The sequence below is a fragment of the Suricata suricatta genome, chromosome 2, assembly GCF_006229205.1.
Source record: "Suricata suricatta isolate VVHF042 chromosome 2, meerkat_22Aug2017_6uvM2_HiC, whole genome shotgun sequence".
In the NCBI taxonomy this organism is placed as follows: domain Eukaryota; kingdom Metazoa; phylum Chordata; class Mammalia; order Carnivora; family Herpestidae; genus Suricata; species Suricata suricatta.
In genome coordinates, this window is record NC_043701.1 from 90,683,011 (window position 1) to 90,707,153 (window position 24,143).

At 34.2% G+C, this 24,143-nt stretch overlaps 1 protein-coding gene across 1 annotated transcript in view; it reads right to left on the reverse strand.

Moving 5' to 3' along the window:
• Nucleotides 1-1,495: 1,495 nt before the first annotated feature.
• The window catches only part of MEOX2 (mesenchyme homeobox 2), a 65,092-nt gene continuing 42,444 nt past the window's right edge, over nt 1,496-24,143 (reverse strand). The window contains exons 2-3 of the mRNA XM_029957476.1: nt 17,837-18,009; nt 1,496-2,883 (exon numbers count right to left, since the gene is read on the reverse strand). Of these exons, the coding sequence (XP_029813336.1) occupies nt 2,659-2,883; nt 17,837-18,009 (398 nt within the window). The 3' untranslated portion in view covers nt 1,496-2,658. The remainder of the gene's footprint in view (nt 2,884-17,836; nt 18,010-24,143) is intronic.

Sequence of the window (24,143 nt, forward strand, 5' to 3'; positions counted from 1 at the left end):
ACAGAAATACTCCAAAAAGATAGCAAGTTCTAATTAAAATTAATCTAGACCACTTGTTTACGTGTCCATGTGTTGTCACTGTGCTAACATATTCGAGCATCTTATATTGTGATCATTTAAATCAATTATGAATAAAATGATGCCCCCTTTTGGTCAGCCAGTGGCCTGTCCTGCCTGGTGATTATTCATGGTCTCTGGAGTCAAATTTCATTACCTCGTTTTAGAATAGCTCTCAACTCTCTAATAAAGTCCACAATACAAATGTCTCACATTTCCTAACTGTCATAGCTATTCAGAATCACTTTTTTCTACCTCATTTATCATACGAAATTATATTTCTTATATCTTTCTGTTTGGTCACTACCCTTAGTTCTCTTTTAGGCTGCTCCTAAGCAGTCTTTTCCTCTTATTGCTGGAAATTATTTTCCTGCCGCAATGAATTATCCTCCACTTTGTCCCTATTGAACTCAATCCGATTTATATCTTCCCGGTTCTCCAATTTATCAAGATGTTTTGAATTTAAATCTTAAAATAAGAAAGTCAGTTCACCCATGTAGATCTCATCAGCACAAATACACTTTGTATTCATTCGAGTGATTGATAGAAGTGTTTGTATTATACCTGGAAGGTGTCAATCTGAATGGTCTTCACGCCTAAAGTTAATTCAGAAATACTGCTAAGTGCTGTAATAATATTTTTTACACAAAGGGAAAAATGTGATATAATCTAATATTTAATATTTATTGAATACATATACCATACTAGACTAAGGAAATGGAGATTAATCAAGTCTATTTTGTCAGTATCACCAATCTAAAGAAAATGAAATTAATTAAATAATAAAGTTTTATAAATGTTTAATGATTAGTTTTCTATTTTTTTATTAATTAGTGGGGAAAGGGAGCTGCTGGAGATTTCTAAACATTTTAGGTTACAATAAGGAAGAAATGAAAAACAGTATTATAAAGCAATCAGTAAAACTTAGGTATCCAGTGTATGTGTAATAATGCATGAAACAAAATATATGAATATAATCCTTAACTTCTTACATTGGTAATGTCCATAAAAATTTGAATTAGCTCATTTAGCTTATTTTCACATCAAAAGCTGGGTATTTTGATATATAAACAATCATTGGATTCACATCTATTATTTGTAAGTTTCAAAATGTATGACTGTTCCCTTTACCTCACAACTGTAAATACTACTTTTTCCTCCCTTTTTTATCTTCAATTTCATGAAATACATGCAAAAATCCATTTCGCATATTCTTCAAATCAGAAAAATGGCTTAATATGTACGTATTCTTAGGTGCTCTTTGATTACTCAAGGATTGATGTTTTTCATAATAAACAATTTCAGAAACCAAAAAGAAACTGTAGATGATTCATTTATTATAATCACCTAGATATATGCAAATGCAGATGAATTTGAGACTTAAGTGTTTACATTAAAACCCGTAAAAATTTAGAAAATCACAATAGGGAGACCAAAATTATTTACAAAGGATCATTTATTAAACTTTTTTTTTACAAAATACAAAGATTGTTGTTCTGCATGAATACATCATATATGAAAAAATAATGTTTTTACTGAATCTAATTTGAAAACATTCAGAATTTTATCTTCTACCAACTTGAGGAGTCAATTTTGCTTTGCAACTTGTCCACTACCACCACCAATCAACGGGAAACCTTTTTCTTGTGAATTAAATCATACAACAGCTAGCATTTTCAAGAAATAAAACCAAAGTTTGTCATACAAAGCTCTTTCTGCAAGTTAACTGATTTGCCTATGATCCTAATTTTTTTGTCAAGCTATAAGATAGGAAGAATTGAGGAGCTAGGTAAGTTTTATAATAATGTATTAGCAGCAGTTGATAGAAAATGCAACATAAGATTTGTTTTGTCTGTGGTACAAGAATATGTCCTATCAGACTCTAATGTGTTTTTCTCTACTTGAACACAAGTAAGCACGTGCTGATTGTTTCTGGGATGACAAGATGCATAAACAGACAGGAAGCTGGTTCTGGTTGTCATCTTAAGTGCCTATTTTCATCAGCTAATATGAATGCATTGCTAAACTTAGTGAAGACAGGAAAATGACGTAAGGGTAATATATACAGAGTTAAAATACATTTTTTATCCACTTGAGTGATTTCAGGCACTGTGGCTATTCAGGATAAAATGCTTCATGGTTTATTCTCGATAGCAATTTAAGTGTCAGTGCAAGCAAAAGCAAATACCTGCCCACTGTCATACACATGACCTTGTACATCTGGAGTGTTCAAAGCAAGTTTATCTTCTACATCTTCACTCTGGAGGCATCTTGAATTAGAAGGTCTCATAGTTTGCTCTTGAAAGCAATTTAATTTTCAGTGCAAGCAAAAGCAAACATACCTTCTTACTGTCACATACACGACCAACACATCAGGAACAGTCAAAGCAAGTTCACCTCCATCTTCACTGTGGAAGCATCTTTAATAAGTGGCACTTAGTGTAAACCCTCTACAGATCATGAGAAACAGACTGGAGATGCCTGAATTTAATAATACTTAAAAATCACGATCATAGTCATCTCTCTGTGTAAACGATGTTTGAGTAAGGCTTGCCATCACGACATTTCTTTCCTGAGAATGGAGCTGATCCTCTCTGTGCATCATAAGTGTGCATGCTCTGAGCTGTGGTCACTGTCGTGGCTGTCTTCGTTTGCTAGAGAGTCCCCTGTTTGCTGGAGGGTGGCTGCACCGATCCCCGAGAGCTCAGAAGGAAGAAGCGTTCCCTTTTTGACATTCACCAGTTCCTTTTCTCGAGCTGCAGCTCCTTGCTGCCCTCCTTTTACCCTCTTCCATTTCATGCGCCTGTTCTGGAACCAGACTTTCACCTTAACAAAGAAAAGGAACAAACAAAAGAAAGAAACACAAGAAAGAAAATGAAATGGCATTTTTCCCCTCCTTTTTTGGTCATCAGTGAAAAAATAGCTCCTCAAAGACTTAGACAAGGACACTGTGAAGGAGTGACAATGAAAATAAACCAGCATTGAATTTAATCAGATCCCATACTTATGATAGTGATTTAAACTTGCAGAAGATTCCCACAAAGTAATCTATTTCATATTTTATGACATGCAGTATCAAAAAATAGATGGGAAAGAATGCTGCCACTCTGGGTTGCTCAAGGATATTTGCTTTATAAAGAGTTTCTAGGAATATCAGCCAGTATTTTAATAATTATCTTGGTCAAACATATTTTCATCCTAAGTCCTTTGATTTGACATGTAGCTGTCAATTCCTGACCCAATCTGCAACATACTCAGAGGGCTCCTGGGAAGCTACATCTTGAAGGACCATTCTGTGCCGTTGCAGCCCACTGCTGCATTCATAAAGCTGTACGTGACTGTGTCACCTCACTGTGAGTTCATCTTGTAAACTATATATCATATTTTGAACTACATATCTATATATAACAATATATATAGATATATAATTCACATAAGCTTTGTAGATACAAGTTTTCCTTCTAAAATTTAATTGAATTTGCCTAATACATTATATATAATCATAAAACAAAAAACTAAATAAATTTACATTAAATGACCATTTATTTTCAGAACCCAAATAATATTGGCATCATTTTATCTTCTCGTTTTAGAGGAACTTTATGTCCCTTTCATACTGTGTGTCTCATCTTTGTGGATTAAATGTTCCTTGTACATTGCATTGATCTGTCTACTCCATTCAAAAACTGAATTTTGTGCTTATGATCTCTAATCCTTTATATAAAACAAGCAAACATAAACAACAGTATTTTTCACAATAAGTGACCTGAAAAAGTACTGTGTAACTTTGCTTGTGTTTTAGGTTTATCCAAATTGAATGTTTCTAACTACAGGCTTCTTGACCTATCCACATTGATTCAAGAGACTAGAATCATTCATTCTTTATGATTATGTACTATTCCACTGTATGAATATACTAGTTTATTCACTGTTCTGTCCATGGGCGCTTGAATTCTTTTCTCTTTCCCCCTTTTATAAATGATGATGCTATAAACATTTTTGCATTTGTGTTCTGATAAGCATATGATAGAACTTCTCTGAGTATATAACCAGGGTTTACATCAATGAATCACAGGGTATATGAACATTCAACTTAACGTGATAATACAGAAAAACTGTTTTCTAAAATGTCATCAATTTACCCACTGCCGCCACATACACACATAGAGTTCAGAGTGTAAAAGTTGTTATGGATCCACTTCTATATCGATTTTTATCTAATATCATGACTATAAATGTGACCATATTCCTATTTTGCATTTGCTGATTACCAGTGAGTAAAGTATATTTAAAATGATGCCTAAATCTTCCTTGTGAAATCCCTCTATATATCCATTGCATTGAAGTCTTCTTAATTTACTTTTATTCTTTATAGACTTTTAAAATATATTCTGAATGCTAATTTAATGCTTTGTGCTTACATGGCTGCTACTATATTCTCTCAATGTATAGTCTTTTTCCTTTCTGTTGAGTGTCTTTTGATATCCAGAAACCCTGAACATTAAAATTTGGGGCTCCTGGGTGGCTCAGTCAGTTAAGGGTCTGACTTTAGCTCAGGTCATGATCTCTTGGTTCATGAGTTCACGCCCCACGTCGGCTCTGTGCTGACAGCTCAGAGCCTGGAGCCTGCTTTGTATTCTATCTCCCTCTTCCTCTGCCTCTCCCCTACCCCTACGCACGCTCTCTCTCTCTCTCTCTCTCTCTCTCTCTCTCTCAAAAAAAAATATTAAAATTTTTTTAAAATAAAAAAATACTCAAATTTATCAATTGTTACCATTTTTATGTCTTCATTAAGAACTCTCTTTCTGCTGAGGCCATTAAGATATTTTTCTAAGTCTTCTTCTATGACTTTTAAGGTTTGCATTTCACATTGAAGTGCTTAATCCATGAAGTATTAATTTTAGTAAACATAACAAAGATCAAAATTTACTTTATTCCATATGGATAACAAGTTGCCACAAACCTTTTATTAAATAGTCCACCCTTTTTCTCCAGTGATCAGTATTTCACCTTTGTCTCAAAGGTTCTCGAACTCAAGTTTCCATGAGTGCCACAGCTTTAATTATTAAATATCATAAGTCTTTCTATATGGTAGAGATAGTTCTGTTTTAGTCTACCTCAGGAATATTTTCAAAATTCTCCACTTTCATTTTAGAAACAATATTAATTTCTATAAAGGCACAGTGCTAAAAGGATGGTGAAGAGAAATATATTAAATTTCAAAAAAATATTTATTTTAGTGCTCTTCAAATCACAATGCTCCCTCAAAATTAGTACAATTTCCTCAGATGTTTGCATCAAAAAAAATTAACTAAGACATTTCTCAACTCTGTGTTTTCATTGGCCTATGAGGCCATAACTGAAATTTTATATCATACATTGTTCATTCATACATTAATCCATTTGGCAATTTAAAAAGATAAGAAAATGTTGAAAAAGATTAAGGACTCAGATAATGCAGTAAAGGAAGACTGACTAAAAACTAGCCGATTGGGGCACCTGGCTAGCTCAGGTGGTAGAGTATGCAACTCTGATCTTCGCGTCATGAGTTCAAGATCGCTAAAAAATGAGGAAACTTTAAAAACAACAAAAACAACAACAATAACAACAAAAACTAGCTGATAGGTGTTCATGCGTTATTATCACTTAATAAGAAAACAATCAGTAGTTACCTTTCATTATATACCTGTTTAAGGCTAGGCAACTCTACTATTAGTGTTGTTTATATAATATTTGTAATAATCACAATTTTTTCCAGATATCTTTAACTTATTCCTATTTTATAGATGAGGAAGTTGAGACGCTGAGGTTAAGTAACTTGCTTAAGATTACACAGAGGGGAAAATGTGGTATGAGAATTTAAATCTGGGGGTGGTTTGGCATCAGATTGGGCTTTTGTTGATGTTCCTGTTATATTTCAAACCCCTACATTTTAAGTAGTTAGAAGACAAAAGTAAAGCTTATAAAGTATGTGAACTCCATCCATATGATTACTATCATTCATATAATTCTCCTACACGATATAATTAGGTTTATAAATATGACACTATTTCCTGTACTATAATTTAGGTAATTACACTACTCAATTTAATTACCTTTGCAAGCTTGACATTGCATGTTGCACTAGATCCTTTCCACATGAGTTGGGTTCTACTCCTGGCTTCACTTCTGAGTTTCTGTGTGAATTTGAGAAAATTATACTTCTCTCTGCCCCAATTTTCATATTTGTAATATTGGAATAATGAGCCTTTCAAGATTCTCCATAGGGACATTTTCTCCATGGACAATTCCAGATGGAAGAAACACATCATCATCATTGTCACCAAGAGCTGAAACATTCAGTCAAAATAATCTTGGCAGAAAATGGGAGGAATAGGCTTCTTTTAAAATCTACACTTATTTCCTTTTCTGGGAGAAGGGGCACAGTAATTCTATAATAACAGTATAAAACCTGTAATGTGCAATTCTAAATAAGAAAAATGTAAGAATATGGTATTGATTTTAGAGCTCATATAGGCTATTTTCTGTTGTTTTCTGTGTTGCCATGTGAAATTTTGCCATTTTTTAAAAACAGGCTGATAAAAGACCTTCATAGTATTTAATGGTAGCTATATATCCATAAAGACACATACATGTATATATGTGTAAAATAATTTGATAATTATAAAGTAATTATTTACTATTTTCTTTAGAGGCTGGATAACTTATTTGATACCCAAACTACATGAAATTAATAACAAAATAAAAACCAGAAACAATTACATGATTGGTACATCCTATAAAAATGGAGATGAAGAATGCAAAGTCAGTGCATCTAGATTTATTTTCAAATATACTATAAAATACTAAGGTGAAATCACATGAGAGAAAGATTTCGAGGAAAAGCTTACGTTTTCCAATTAGCACCACAGTATTAAAAACAAATCTACAAAAGCAATTCCCAATCATAAAACAATATTCCCACTAGAATATTAATACCACAGTTTTATAAATAAATAAGCCATAGTTTAATTTAGTATCACTTTATAATCCAGCGTTATTGGTTGAATTGAAAAAAATAGTTTTTGTTTTGTTTTGTTTATAACTAAAGCATTAATACTAAAATGTCTAAACCTTCATAAAAGATTTTTTAATGTTTATTTCTTTTGAGAGCAAAGAATGTGAGTGGGGAAGAGGGACAGAGAGAAAGAGAGAGAGAGAGAGAGAGAGAGAGAGAGAGAGAGAGAGAGAGAATCCCAAGCATTCTCCACGCTGTCAGTCCAGAGTCCCATATGGGACTTGAACTCATGAATTGCGAGATCATGACCTGAGGTGAAATCAAGAGTAAGACACTTAACCTACTGGGCCACCCAGGCACCCCCTGACACTTCATTTTTTAGAAATAAATATACTATTTATTTTAATTAAAGCTTACACATGTGTTTCATATAATGATCTGCATTTATAAACTAAACAGAGTAAAGCTAATCTCCAATTTCCTTGGTGACTTTCAAGCTCCATTTATTCATTCATTCATACACATGATAGTACTAAATGTTAGCAACAGCTACTGTGTGAAAAAATGGAAGGAGTTGGAGTGAGGAATGTACAAATAAATAAGACAAAGTCCCTAGGCATTCAGAGTCAAGAAAAGAGTCATGTAAGTAACAGTTTACTGGCTGTATATGAGAAAGCCTTTGGCATAAGAATTAGCTTAATATTTTATAGAATATCCTTAAATTGGGGTTCTGGGTGGCTCAGTAGGTTGAGCATCAGACTCTTGAATTTGACTCAGGTCATGATACCAAGGTCATGGGATCAGGCTCCGTGTATTGTATGAAATGAAATGAAATGAGGAATATCCTTAACCTGTTGTTCTGGTTGGTATCATTGCTAATTCACTATTAAGAGATCCCCCAATGTTCCATGATGTGATATATACACTATTCCTAGGTTCTAGGTGCCCCTCTGCTTATACTGCCACATAATTATTGTAACAAATTATTTATTTCCTCTGGGAATCTTGTGCTCTTGATGTTATTGGTCTCTGAATATTTTGTCCCAATAACGTAGATTAATATCATAGGTTATAAGATATTGGGTCATCAAACATTTTGCAGACTTGAAAATAAATCTCTCCATCTTGGAGCATGAAATATAAATTCTGTGAGTTTTTATTATTTTGGGGATCCTAAAGCCAATTTATATTCTAGACTGCCATTTTTCCTGAAAAGTACTAGATAAATGATTTCTTTTTCTTTACAAATATTTTCATTTTTAAGCCTTGATCTAAGGCAAGATTGCATATATAGTGTGTATTGTTATGTTACATAGTGTGATTAACAACTATGATAAAAATAAATTCTTGGGGCACCTGGGTGGCTCAGTTGATTAAGTGTCTGACTCTTGATTGCGGCTCACGTCATGCTGTCACGGTGGTGAGATTGAGCCCTGCTATCAGCACAGCGCCTGCTTGAGATTCTCTCTCTATCCCTCTCTCTCTGTGCCCCTTCCTTGCTTATGCATGTTTGCTCTCTCATCTCTCTAAAAATAAACTTAAAAAAATAAAAAAATAAATTATTTATCCCAAGAATCTGAGTTATGAAAAAATACTATTATTCATGAAATCAAACTATATGAACCAAACCTTATAGACTCTTAATACCTAATCATGCAGGTATTTTTCAAAAATATTCACATTAAAAAGTAACAAATATATAATAGCCTGCTGTATTATAATAGTGAATACTTAAAGGGCTCAGTCATATGCCTTACATTTCAGAACATTTACTTTTTGAAGAATTCTCACTTTTTATTCCTTACTCAACAATGTATTTAATACCTTTATTGTCTGGATGATCAAACTACTATTTAAATAAAAAGAAAAGCATTTATTCACATCTTGACTCCTTTAACTGAATAAAGCAGCCAAGATATTTTGCTGTGATTAATTTGTTTGAATGATATACTTCAGAATCTAGTGATCATATTTTTGTCTTTAATAATACTGTGAGAATCACTGTTGCCACTTGTTACACATTCATTTTACATTATTACTTAATTTACTTAGTCGCTCACATTACAGCCTTCTATATGAAAGTTTACAATACCGGATCTTTTAGGGTTCACAATATATCACTGGAAAACGCAAATGAAATACACGTCTGCAACTGCCACACAATTTCCTAAGGCGGCCACAGGCAAATAGGTGGAGAGGATGCTGAACAACATAATGCTATAACCCATATTTATTTAACATCATAAATGTCTGTCTTTTGAAGAGACAATTATAACACCAAACATCTGGATGAACACTATTTCAGTGACATATCTAGAGGTCTCTAAACATCTGGAATTTGTAGCTTTAATATTTCAAATGTTTTCATTTGTATCTAGGCACTTGAAATACTGTAGACATGGTCTAACAAATATTTGTTCACGTCTTTACCACGTGAAAACACGCAAAGAATAATTTTATAAGTACAATTTTCAGATGTAATCACATTCCCTGTCATGGCAGCTGAACTGGTGAGCCAAGGTAAATAGGCCCTAGAAAGACTTACCCACATAATTCAGTGGCAAAGTCAGCAGCTGAACTGAAGAATTACAACCAAGAATGCTCCATAAGGTAAACATGAAAAATGAGGAAAAGAAAGCTTCTGTACTCTTCCTGCCTAAATAGACTTATATCTTGTAAAGAAAAGGAATCCCTCAGCTCTTTCCAAGAAATGCATGGGAGCAGCCACTTGACTGCACTGTTTCCACAGACATGCAACGTGGGTTTGGGAAGCAGTTGTTTGCATGTGTAGGAGGCTGACGGGTGTTAGGATATATTCCATGACTAAAGACTGATTCTTGTTTGGATGGCTGCCTTTCATGTTTAGCTTTTATTTCAGCACGATGTTTATGGACAATGGGTCATTTCCACATCTTTATAATTTTTGGTTTTGAAGCCTCTTTTTCTTTCCTCTTTAGAATGCTTGACAATTAGGCTCACTAAAGGTCATAAAGCATTTACTATTTTGAATATTTTTAAACAGACTAAATACACATCAGCTGTTGGGAGCCATAGGCAAATTATATATTCAACCAAATCAATAAATTTTTGAGGCAACAAATGAAATTTGTTATTATAACAAATTACAATGTGATGGGTATTGTTACAAGTCAACAGAGCATTCTCCTTTCCAAAAATGCAAACCAAAGTAGCCTTTCAGATGGTGAGCAAAATTCTTAGAGGAGTGATTCCTTTTGACTGATTTTTTTTAGGAATGTCACAGTAGTAATAGATGCTAACAATAATATCTTTTCTGTCATACCTAATGAAATTCAACTTAAATGGCCTATTTCAATAATATTAATTTATAATGAAAATCCATTACTCCTAACACTATTTTTCATACAGTTAAAAATATGTGTACTTTTTAATTAAGTGAAATACTGTTAACTAAATGAACATAAGACTTCTGCAAATTTGTGTGGATATTTAATATTTAACATTTCCAATCAAAATTAAATCAGATACCTTAATCTTTTATTGTGTTAAAAAATTCTTGACTAGCAAATCTTTACTCTATAGAATTTATATATTCTGAGCCACAACTGGTACTTATTTTGTTGTCTAGTTGACCAACTAGAATGGCAGCATTTGTTCTCAACATTTTGCCATCATCTGGGATGATGTTTAACAATCACAACGTATCATGGTCAGTATATACGAGTTTGACTAACAGACAGACTCCTCTAGCCTTGATCTAATTAAGTGAAATCTATCAAATATAAAGATGTGGTTGAAACTTAGGAGCACACTATTCTTAACAGGACACTAGAATAATGGGCAACTTCTTATGATTCAATCTAAGAAATTAATATTCTGACTATTTCTAGACATCCTCAAGTTCATTATTATAAAATATATGAGCCTTGGGATGCCTGGGTGGCTCAGTTGGTTGAGCGTCCAACATCGGCTCAGGTCATGATCTCACAGTTTGTGGGTTTAAGCCCAGCATCGGGCTCTGTGCTGACAGCTAGCTCAGAGTCTGGAGCCTGTTTTGAATTCTGTGCATCCCTCTCTCTCTGCCCTTCCTCTGCTCATGATCTGTTTCTCTCTGTCTTCCAAAAATAAATAAATGTTAAAAAACAATATAAGCCTTCACTACACTTGTCACTTCATTTTTTAGATATAGGAACCACCTCCTTAGAACCAATATTATTTTAAGAAAATAGTAATTATTACTATCATATTCATATGTACTGGCAACAAAAGCATCAATGACCTTAACAACTGGGAAAAGTTCAAAACTTAAAAAAAGGTCCAGCATAAAAATAAGGAATAATAAAGAGATGGTAAGTTAAAAATCTATTCTTTTTTGAATGTTTATTTATTTTGGGGAGGGAGAGAGAGTGAAAGAGAGAGTGCATGCACAAGTGGTGGAGGGGCAGAGACAGGGAGACACAGAATCTAAAGCAAGCTCCAGGCCTTGAGCTGTCAGCACAGAGACCAACGCAGACCTCGAATTCATGAACTGTGAGATCACGACCAGAGTCGAAATGAGCCACCCAGGTGCCCTAGCATTGTACTTTAAATGGTGATCCTGTGATGCAATGGTGTTATGTTTCAGAGTGTTATTGTTGATTTAATGTTTAAGTATAAATATATTTCTTTTTGTATTGAAGAAATTGGGAAATAAAATGTGGCAATTCTGAGATGTAACAGAAAATTATCTTTATGCTTTCATTATATCAGTTTGATGAAAGTCCACAGCAAAAACCTGTAAAGCAAAGTTCAATAAAGTTGCTAAAATAAAGGCTCATTTTATATATATATGAATGCATGTGTATATATCCATATATACATATATGGATACTTCTATCTCTATTCTTAACAGCATTTAAAAATTGATTTCTTATATATTTTCAAGGATATTTCAATTATGGTAGGGCTTTATTTTTCAGAGATTTTGTCTATATTATTTCACATATAGATATTTACGTTTGTAAACTATTAGAAATCAATTGCTTATTTCTCAGTCTTCTACTTTATATAGGTAGTATTTCTAAAAATTAATTTAGGAGAAGCTTAAATATTTGACGTTTTTATTTATAGACCTTGCTTTATAATCGACAATCATACGTTACTCTTCTTATATCATAGCCTGTCTTTTGTAGTATGTAAGGCAGTTCTGATTCTGGGTACATTGTCAATATGCATTTCTTAAAAGTAACAAAAAGCTGAAAAGTAAAGTAAAACAAAACAAAACAGAAGTCCTCAGGCAATACCCCTCTCCATTAAAAACTAAGATTCTGTCATGTTCCACCATCAACAACTCTATCCTATGCTTCCCGCCATTTTTCCGGGGGAGTAAACTCATATTTATGTATCTTTTAAAATGGCTGGCACATCATGATTTAAGCAAAAAACATCTTACTATTGCTGCAGGTGACTGTGCAATACTACTCTATGAAATGAGAAAATGTTCTAACATCATTGGGTATACAGGTTGTCTCTAATTACCTTGAACAGACAATATGTCTGGTAATGGAGAATGATTTATTAGCCAAAAAGTATCCATATGAATGTATAGAAATAAACTTGCAGAGGACATGAATTGTGTAAACTGCCGAGCAAAAGGCAAAACCATTGTTTATTTGGTACATGGAAAATTCTTCTTTATAGTGATCCAAAAAGTAGATGCCTGTTTTGAAAATATTTGGCATTGAGCCATTTAATGATTTATGAGTGACAAACAAAGCATAATCCTTCTCATTTCCACTAATGGAATATGATCCAGCTAGGTGGGATTTTCAATTTATCTTGGCAGAGGTATCAGGGATTCGGTCTGTTTATTCCAGTAATCTTTGCTAGTTTACAATTCTGCAATATTGCACCTTTTATTAGCTTTGTGAAATAAAAGGATCCCCCATTCTTTTTATATTTCGCAAACTTAGCTGTACAAAAATGTCCATTTGTCACTCCTGCTATAGTTTTATGCGGCTGCCTTCCCTCCTCTTCCCACTGTGAGATATTAAAAAATCGGCGGGACTTTCTCCAAGTGTGTCTGGATGGATGAAAAGGCCAGAATGAGCATGTCAAATGTAAACATACTTTGGGACAGGAGGGTCTCTACACTGACTGGCTCTTCAAAATACTCCGAGTGGCTCTGCCAATTGAGGATTATTAGCTGTTGATTGAGAATACGTCGTAAAATAGAAACTGTGAGATAGAAGCTGGGAGATACTGGACTGAGAGCTTCCACAAGACAGTTATATAGTTAAGCATACTTGAAGTTCAATTTTGTTCTAGTATCTCCATTTTTATTTGACATAAAATAATGTTATTTAATACCTGCATGCTAATGTGGAATTACTTTACAGAATGAGCCTCTTCTTGGTCTTGTTTGACCAGATGGAATTCAAAGCGGATTATAGGCTCCCCTGACCTACAAAGGCACTGAGAAGACTCTAACATAAGAATCTGACTTCTCTGTGAGATTTCAGAACTGTTCTTCACATAGGGGTTTGAAAATTCAAGTCCTGAGTGATATTTAAGGACTCAACATATCTTACTATTTTCCTTAAGGGAAACCTAATCATCATAGAAAATCTTTATAATTACATGTATATGGCCTATAATAAAATGTAGCAAATATATTGATTAGTGATTTATATCACTAAGCAAGGTAGGAGTATATACAAATAACTTAACAGTTATACATATATATATATTTCATGTGTGATTATATCGAATTTTTACATGAAAGTACACCTAAAGACTAATTCTGATTATAACGTAAGTTTCCATTTAGGAAAAAGTTATTGCTTTATAACAATTCTGCCATAAATTGTTATAGCTTTTTTAATATTTATTTTTCCCTTTATATTATATACCTATGAGTTCTACCTTTGCGTTTAAGTCTTGGAAAGCTTTTATAAAGTCAAGAAAAATATTTTAGGAGATTGAAAGTTCTATTAAAGTTAAGGAAAACACTGCACACTATGGAGTTAGATATAAGTGTCAGGTCATTTTAAAGTATGGAAAGATAAATCTTGAGAATGGAAATGAAAAAAGTGCATGTCTATAATTGGAATATTTTACATCTGGAAATCCTATAAAAGGGGTGTTATTTAAGAATATATAGTGTTAGGCTATATATTACATAGATAAGCATGTATAGCATTAATTCAAAATCAAAGTAATAGAATTACTGTAAAACCATTAAAAGAAGATGAATGAAATGGGTTCAGTTTATAATGCTATATTTTTAACTTTAAAAGCCCAACCTTGAGAAAATAAACTGAAAATACCTCACTGGGACAAGAGTGCTGGCATCTTGGAGGAATGTTTTCAGACCTTTAAGACTAGCAAAACTGATGACTGACAGCATACAATATTTTTCTGATAAACTTAGCACAGTAAAATTCATCCCAGAGAACATAAATAAAGACTTCAGATTCTCAATTTAAGATACTGCATGTGCATAGAAGTCTAGGAATAAAATGCACATCTGGCATAACCAGGAACATTTTCCCATACAACCCTGTCATTCCTCTTTTGTAACATTCAACACTCATCACGGTTGTTAATACTTGTTTGATTTTTGCCCTTCCATGAGTTCTAGCAGAGACTTGTCTAGCTTATTTTAGCAAGATTTTATTTCTAGCATCTAGCTCAACAAATATTTGTATTACAAAATAATTAATTCACTATGCCTTGCATGGCAAAGATTTTTCACCCCTCTGGTTGACAGTTGTATTTCATAGTTTATGCTAGAAATATTTTCATATTTATTATGACATACAGACCTGAGTAGAAGCAAGAGAAGGTAGCTTGTTTTGTTTTGTTTTGTTTTGTTTTGTTTTGTTTTCTTAAGTAGGCTTCACACTCAGTGTGGAGCCCAATGTGGGGCTTGAACTCAGATCCCCGAGATCAAGACCTCAGCTGAGATCAAGATTTGGACACCTAAGCAACTGAGCCACCCAGGTGCCCAGAGAAGGTAGTTTTAATTTCCATTTTGTGCCTTAGGGAAATTGTTACCTGCCTAAGAATACACAGTTCCAATTGGACAATCTAGTACTTTTGTTCAAATTTTTATCGTGATAATTCAAGTTTTTGGCCCACTAAGAACTTGCTTTTTTTGTTGTTGTTGAGAGAAAGAAAGCATGCAAGCCAGGGAGAGGGGCAGAGGGAAAGAGAGACAGAATCTTAAATAGACCCCAAGCTCAGTGTAGAGTCCAATGCAGGGCTTGATCCCACGACCCTGGGATCATGACTTGAGTAGAAATTACAAGTCAGATTCTCAACCAACTGAGCCATACAGACACACCTAAAGAGTTAATTTTGATTGGGAAGTTGGGTTCCACATGAATATATCTCCCTTTGATATTAACTTGCAAAATTGCAAACACAGATTTTTATAGGATAAAAAAATCTGCACAAAACCAAATTTCAGATTTTTGCAAACCCAGTTATATCTCAGTTTATTTTTTTTGCTATTTTCCCCCTATAAAGCTATAGTTAGATTGTTTCAGTAATGACAGATCTAGGTAAACCCAGGCGTATAACAATCCACTTGAGCCCAGTCAAAATTCCTCACCTACAAAATTGTGAGCAAATTAAATATTGGTTATTGGTTGAAGGTACTAAGATTTTTGAGTGCTTTATTAGATATAAAAAGCTAACTGATACAAAACTGATAGGGGACCTTAAAAAAAAGAAAATCCAAAATTTAAAATTGGGAGGGGGGATGCCTAGGTGGCTCAGTCAGTTAAGTAACCAACTTCATCTCAGACCATGGTCTCACAGATCATGAGTTCAAGCCCCACATCAGGCTTTTTGTGGACAGCTTGGAACTTGGAGCCTGCTTCAGATTCTGTTTCTCCCTCTCTGTCCTGCCTCAGCTCACTCCTTCACTCTCTCTCTCAAAAATAAATAAACATTAAAAATGTAAATATGTGTGCATAATTTTGCATATAATTGCACATCACTCTTTATCAGGAATGGCAACTCATGAAGAATACGAAATATCCAAAGTACCTTCAAAATTCCCAGGCCAAATTTATAGAACTGCTTCTAAAATGAATTAATCTAAACTAAATGTGAAGCCTCTGCTTTCTAATCAAATAACCAGGGATAACCATAGCTATCTCCAGAATACCAAGAACAGAACCTTGATGTGTTCTTGACTAAGGGAGTGGTACTGCACCCATTATTTCTGTAACTTGGAAGCAAATCCTAGTTTGTTTCCTTTGTGTATCATATAAAACATGATTGCATTTTCTAGAATTCACTGTCTATATATGAAGACATTAACCTTTAATTCCTTGCCTCCTTTATATGCTCCCAGTTTTTTAAAAAATGAATGAAAAAAAACCTCAGATGTCTGGTAATGCAGATTTTGGATTCTCCTTTCTTGCATGCCAAATGTTGTACACTTACGGAGGGAATTTTGTATGTGAAGTTCAAGGGAAGGAGAATGTTGTGCTTCACAATGTAGGCGCTAGTCATAATATTTAATAAAGTATAAACTGCTAATCAATAAAACCACATAAAAGTGTTTCTCTCTATATTTCCACTATCCAGAAATATCCCACCGAAAGCTGAAGCACAGAAATTAGCAGAAGGAAAACAGATGATTTTAAAAATTGGATAAAATAACTTGTTCTCCTAAGATAGTATTCATTTGTCCACACCCTGTTGGTATTTCTTTGGTTCCAATGGGATCCCTGGAGGAGGTGCACACAGTGAAAGAGGAAATGAGACTCCAGTCCTGGGAGTGCCAATCATAACTGCACTGTCCATAAAGTTGTTTGGATTTGCCTTTCAGGAATGTTTTTCTAAAGATTAGCAACTGTTGACCATCAGTAGTCTAGATTCTCCCAGGGCAAATCCGAATCCATAAAAAGAATGCACGGGAAGCACTATTAGAGCAAATAAAACCCAAGAAAGAAGCTAAAATGTAATTAATTAAAAAGTATTTTTTTAGGTTTTATCACTGGGGGCAGACAGATTATTAATAATTTCAGCGTTTTATGAGTTGATGTCAGAAGTTTTAGATTTTTGGGACCAATATAATTTCAAAAATAGTTGGGAAATATTACCAATAATCGACAGGCCCTTCCTTGCTCCCATCGTTTCCCAGCCCCCTTGAACTTAAATGGCACTACTGATGATTTCCGGACCATAGAGTATAAATGGAAGTGACATGGGTCATTTCCAGGTGAAAACATTTAGAGGTCAATGCATGAACCTCCAATTCTTTCTTACCCCCTGTGGTTACCAAGGACACCACATGTTGAGATGCCAGAGAGTCAGACTGGGTCCGCGCGTGTTTGTAATACTGGACTTGTAAGTACGAAGAGTGAGCAAATAGTGAACATTTTTGTTATGTCATTAAGGTTTGGGGGTTAATGTGTTATGGTAACGTAGCAAACCCTGTCCTGAGCAAGAGAGGAAACTAGCATGGGTTTGCCAGCTCTCTATTATACCAAATAAGGAGATTTTAAAATGTAAGCAAACAAAATTGCTCACTATATGCCATCATTATATACAAGAAATGGTACTTTAAAAACAATTACAGAACAAAGAATGATTCCTTAAACTGAATATAGTTTTCCTGAAAACAGTGCTATTTTATCCTTAATTTTGTTATTCTGCTGTGCCCAAACATCATCATGCAACACAAGACCTGTCTTCCATATGGTATTTAAGAACAGCAAGTCTAGATATTTCAAAAATGGCAAGAGAAGATTACTGATTCAATGCAATTAAAAATACCATAATCACAATAATGTCCAACTTTACCTGTCTTTCAGTGAGGTCCAGATTCACTGCTATCTCATATCGCCTCAGTCTGGTCAGATAATTATGATGGGCAAATTCTGCTTCAAGTTCTCTGATTTGCTCTTTGGTAAAAGCTGTCCTTTCCTTCCTGGGTTTGCTATTGACTTCTGACTTATAATTTCCTTCCTGGGAATCTGAAAAAAAAAAGGAAGAAAGAATTAAATTTACTTCATTCGTTCAAATGCATTCAATCACATCATTCATCCCAGAAGCATTTATGTAGTAACTACTCTTATCAGGTACTGTGTGAGACATGGGAAAAATAGAGCAGAGAGAGTTAAGGCTGATCTCACAACAGGATAAGATACATTTTTTATTTTTCAATCTCCTCTCATGTGACACATGTGACTCATCTTCCAAAATATAAACAAAAAAATGTAATGGCTCTTAATCTGCTATTATAATAAAAAGATCAATATAGAAGATAAACCATTTCTAGAAAATAGTTTTAGGTGTAAAATTGTGTCTAGTAAGTTTAACATATATATATAGTTGGTATCTAAGTATGACTAAATTTTTTAATTCCTAAAAAAAGTATTGACTTAGTATATGAACATTTAAGCAATTGAAATGTTTAGCAACTAGACCACAAAAGCCACTTCAAGCTCAGACAAAGCATACATATGAATATGTTTAACTGACCTTTAAATTTCTGTTTAAGTTCAGCTTCTTCATGGACAATAGCATTGCTATTCTTTTATTTTGCATAATACATATTCCAATGTGGAGTCTATAAATAAAATTGTGTTCATATAACTCAAAATATGAAAAGTTTTTTAATGTTTTTTCATTATATATGAGATAAACATAAGGTGCACAACACCTAACCAAAGCTCTCCAAACACCAAATCTTCTATTGCCATGTAGAAATAATAATAACTTAGGGAATACATTTCCATCTTTTTTTTTTCTGGGAGTTTAAGACATAAGTAACATATAGTATTTCACTTATCCTCATCATATCACTGAGATGTATGTTAGAATTCTGAGAACAGAATGTGTGCCTATGATGGAAAAAAATCCCACATAAACCAATAACAGGGCATTGTACCAGCTGGAGTAATTCATGTTGAATCCCTCTTCAGGGAAAGAGCAACAGAACCAAGGTAAAGTGGTGTGTTTGTGCTCTCTTAAAAATCACTTCACTTCTCTATTTTTTGCGCATATACACACACATTGCGATGTCTTCATCAGGTAGAAGTACAATGAACTCTTCTTGAGCCCAAATGAGAGAATCTAGGAAAATGATGGTTAATCAAATATTACAAAGAGTGACATTTTATTTTTTAAATTGACAAACGCAATATGAGATACTTTGGGAAAGATCTTTTTGGGCAATACTTGTTTCTTCATTCAATGATGCTTAAATATGCTAAGTACTATATGCATATATATATACATATTTAAATATGCTAATATATGTAGCATTTTATATATATGTAAATGTTCTTTTATGTCTGGCTGGAAAGTCTAACTGAAGTCAAGAGGGCCCGGCATAATGGGAATCCACTAGACAAGGTCTAATGTAAAACAGTTTAGTTCTGACTCTTTCTAGAATCTTGTTTGGCCAGCTGTAAAGCTGTGTAGGTCCAGCAATGGCAGCAGCTACCCAAAGCCTGCATCAGAATTTTGGCACACTGGCCGTTACTTGTTGTCTGAGGGATCACAGAGCATGATTCACTGATGTGGTGGCAGAGTCAGAGATTCCTCAGATTCCACTGACCACAATTCTGGGCTTCTCACTTACCCTGTATTGACTGGCTCCCTACCTTGCCAGAGCACCCGGGGCTCCATCCAAGGCAAAACTGGTTTGTGATATGTCACATACAGGCTGTACTTTAGATTAAGCCACTAGGACCATATATACATTATATAATAAGTGGAACCTGCAGTCCATCATCCACTTTTTTTTTTAATCTATAGATTTACCAACCTCTTCATCTTTGGAGCATTTAGCTAACCCAAATCTTCTCGATGACTGTTTTAAATTTAATTTCTCCATTGGTTATCCTGGCAGACTGGAAACTCAGTCACAGCCCAGAATATTCAGATAAGTCCCTCCCACACGATCTGTCCTCACGTGAATCAAAACTTGTATTGCCAATTTGGAGCCATGCTAAGTCTGAAATCTGCAGTTGATTATTCTTTATATGGGGACAATACTCTTTTCCTTTCAGAAAAGCAACTCTAGAAACTGACGGCAAAGCCAGAACATTTTTTCTCATGAGCAATTCAATTTGAATGATTCATGGTTAACAGTCCCTTACATAAGCATGAATGAACAAATTCACAGTGAGGAAAGCCTATCAATTTATATTTATTTTTGAAATACTTTAACTTTTGTAGTATTCAGAAGTACTTAAGAACCAACACACACACACACACACACACACACACACACACACACAAATAACAAGCACACAAAACTTGGGCCAATGCTTATAAGAATGGTCCTTTGGAGTTGATCTAAATACATGTCCATTCTAACTAGAAATATACAACAGGAGGTTTATACATCCAGTGACTGAATTTAAACAAAAGTCTGGCTATAATTCAAAATTTAAATCCAAAAGCAATTTATGAATGCTTGAGTTCCAAACCAAAGTAGCTCAGTAAAATCCAGTGACTAAAACAATGTGAACTGTGCATACTTAAACTTACTATAATCGTGCATGGATTAATTATACTACAACTAACATGATGAAGAGTGGGTGTGTGCTTCCCTAATTCATCACATAAGAGAGAGAAGGTCAATGTAATTGAGGCAGCACCAGTGTCAATTAATTCTGTGGACAATTTCATCTGTGTATCTGTGATTCTGTTGTGGTTTTCACCAGGTTTGCTCCCACATTTTCTGTCCTATTGAAAACAAGATCCTTGGGACTACAATTCTGGACTTGTATTTACTATAATCTTTGATTAATTTTTTTCTTGCACTTCCTGAAGCCCATCACTTGCTGACCCTGAGGCTTCCACTACCATCACCTGACCAGCTTTTCTTTGGTGGAAAATGGGTGGGAGACTTGAGCAAGGCTTTTGGCAAATTGCACACCAGCTTGCATCTGTTTCCCAGCTGTTTCAACGGAGGCAAAACTCCCTCCGTTTTCTTCAGCCTCCCATATCCAATGCCAAATGGTAGGTGTTGAGGGGGGGGAATCTGGAAACTGCCTTACTTTCCTCCCTACGACCACAAACAAAATGTGACCATCTGTACAGTATGTTCCAATGTAAAATATTACAATTGTTGTTTCTCGTCTCAGATACTTTAATGCACATGTGGGTGTACTCTCACACTCCCTCGCTGCTTGGAGGAAATGTTGACTTATGTGTTCAGGTAGAGCTGGCGGTCCCAGTTCCCTAACCTTTTGCTCCCTGGGACTATGCTAATGGAAGAAGTCTGCAATACTTCCGTGGAGGATAAAAATTGCCCTCCAAGGATCATTTCTGTCTAGCATTTAGAACTTCTCCACATGTGACTTTTTATTTCCCCTAGTACAAGGGGATGCCAAAAGATAATAATGTTTTATTGAAGACAAGTAATGTAAGGGCTTGATCTGTTCACTAGTGGCATAGAATGCTTTTTAGCAAAAGAGAAATATTAAGGTATGATTGAGTATGTTTTTTGGCAACCCTGGGTAAGCTTATTAACTTGTTTAAATGAACATAATTTACCTATGTCTGTAAAATATCAAAATGTAAAGGAATGTCTCTATAGCTCAGACTACAATGAATGTTTGTTTCATATTCTGAAGAAAGAATGAAAACTAAGCCACAGCCTATTTTGGTCCTTTGCAACTTCTTGTATCAATGTTTTGTATTCTATTCAAAATGACAGCTATTCTGTTACTATTAACAAAGCCGCACAAATCGTTGGCATAGGAAGCTGATAATTATCTTTACATGGGCATAAGGATTGTGGATGGAGATGGAGAACTTTATAGAATAATCCTATTGATGCTAGTAATTTTCACATTTAAATGGGGAATAGACTTCCTTATGGGAAATTATCCAACTTGATACTCCACCTTCTTAATGTGTAGGAATTTCAGCCTTTCCAGATTTCTTTTTCCAGAGTAAACAACCTTCCTTGGTGATTCTTAAATCCTCTTGCCAATCCACAATCCACTTTCCACATTTGAGAACCATAGTCTTAGTGAGCTTCTATTACTAATGAATGTGTCTGTTATACACTGAGATGTTACAGGAAAAACAGGGTTGAAAACCATTATATTAATATCCACAGTAGAAATTTGCACTGGAAACATCCACTATTTCTTGCACCTTTGATGTGAAAAACACACAGCTATAATAATTGCATCTTTTTACTTATAAAGCAAACTCAAGTTTCAAAGACAAAAAAAAAAAAGAAATTTCCACTTTTTAGTTTAGTAAGAGCAACCGTAATAGTAAGAGTTGTATTCAACATGCAAAAGTCATTCAATGAGCTGGACCACTGCTTGTCAACTGGTAGATGCACTTTTTCATCATCCAGCCTCCTGCTCATTGCTTCTTCGATTATTGATGGGATTGTCTAATATGCACTCAAGGATAAAGTCAGTCAGATAAATCTCAGTTTGTGTAGCCAACTATATGCTTTGAATAAATAATTTAGAGCTTATCCTATTTATTTCTGTTAAAGGCATTTAGATTCTTACTTGGTGGGCTATATGAAAAGATTCACTGTATATAGCTAAAACTTTTATGTAATAGAATAGTTATTATTATAAATAGTAAATTTTAGTTTGCAGATTTGACTGTTTCCCATTACCCTTAAGCTTATATTTATAAAACTAATTCCTAAAATGAGATTTAAAAAATTAGTGTACATTGTGTCAGTATTAAGCAATAACTGATAATATCAGCAAATATTACAATAGTAACTTATTACACAATCATGCTGTATGATGTAATGACAGGAGAAAAAAATGAAGATGTAAGATACTTTATAAAATCTATATATTTTTAGGTTACAATTTAAAATGAGAGTGAAAGAGAGAGAGAGAGAGACCTAAAAATAGCACAGAGCTGTTCCTAAGTTGGTACCAATTTAATAATTTAGTGCAAATATAGACATAAATAATTTGAAAATGTAGATCTCCTAATTTGCATAAACAAAATAAACCACTCTAAAATCATCCACAACATGAATGTAGATGGTTCCACAAAGTAGACAATGATCTTGCCTTGGCATTGTATTGCATTCCTAGAATAAGCTGACAAACGTAACAAAGTCCTTCTCTTTGCTTCCTCTTTCCTCAATAATTTTGAGAAAATGGCAGTAACAGGAATTTTAGCCAATTTAAAATAGTTTCCTAGTTTTCATCCCTTTATATGGATGAGTAATGTTTCATTGTATATATATATATGTATATATATATATATATATACATATGCCATATTTTTATGGGATATATATTTATCCCATAAGAAAAACACCATAGGATTTCACTCATATATGGATTTTAAGACCAAAACAAATTACAAAGATAAAGAGTCAAACAAACAAACAAACAAAAAAGAGACTAAACAAATTTGGGTTGCTTCCATATATTGGCTATTGTAAATAGCACCGCATTAAACACAGGGGTGCATAGGTCTTTTTGAACTGATGTTTTTATTTTCCTTGGGTAAGTACCCAATAGTGAAATTACTGGATCATATGGTTATTCTATTTTTAATTTTTTGAGGAACCCCCATACTGTTTTGCAGCAATGTGGATGGACCTAGAGGGTATAATGCAAAGTGAAATAAGTCAGAGAAAGAAAAACACCATAGGATTTCACTCATATATGGATTTTAAGAACAAAACAAATTACAAAGATAAAAAGTCAAACAAACAAACAAAAAAGAGACTAAACAAATTGGATGTTACCAGAGGGGAGTTCAGTGGGGGGAAGGGGAAAGTGAATAAAGGGGAGTAAGGGTACACTTATCTTGATGAGCACTGAGAAATGTATGGAATTGTTGAATCACTATATTGCACACCTGAAACACATATATATGTTTATTGTTATCTGTTGACAGTACTTGAATAAAAAATCATTAAAAAATAAAAGTTACATATTTAAAAGTTTTCAATGTTTATTTTTGATAGAGACAGACAGAGAGAGATAGAGACAGAGAGAGACAGAGAAAATGGGTGGGGGAGGGGCAGAGGGAGAGAGAGACACACACACAAATTCTGAAGCAGGCTCCAGGCTCTGAGCTGTCAGCACAGAGCTTGATGGGGGGCTCGAACCCACAAACCGTGAGATCATGATCTGAGCCA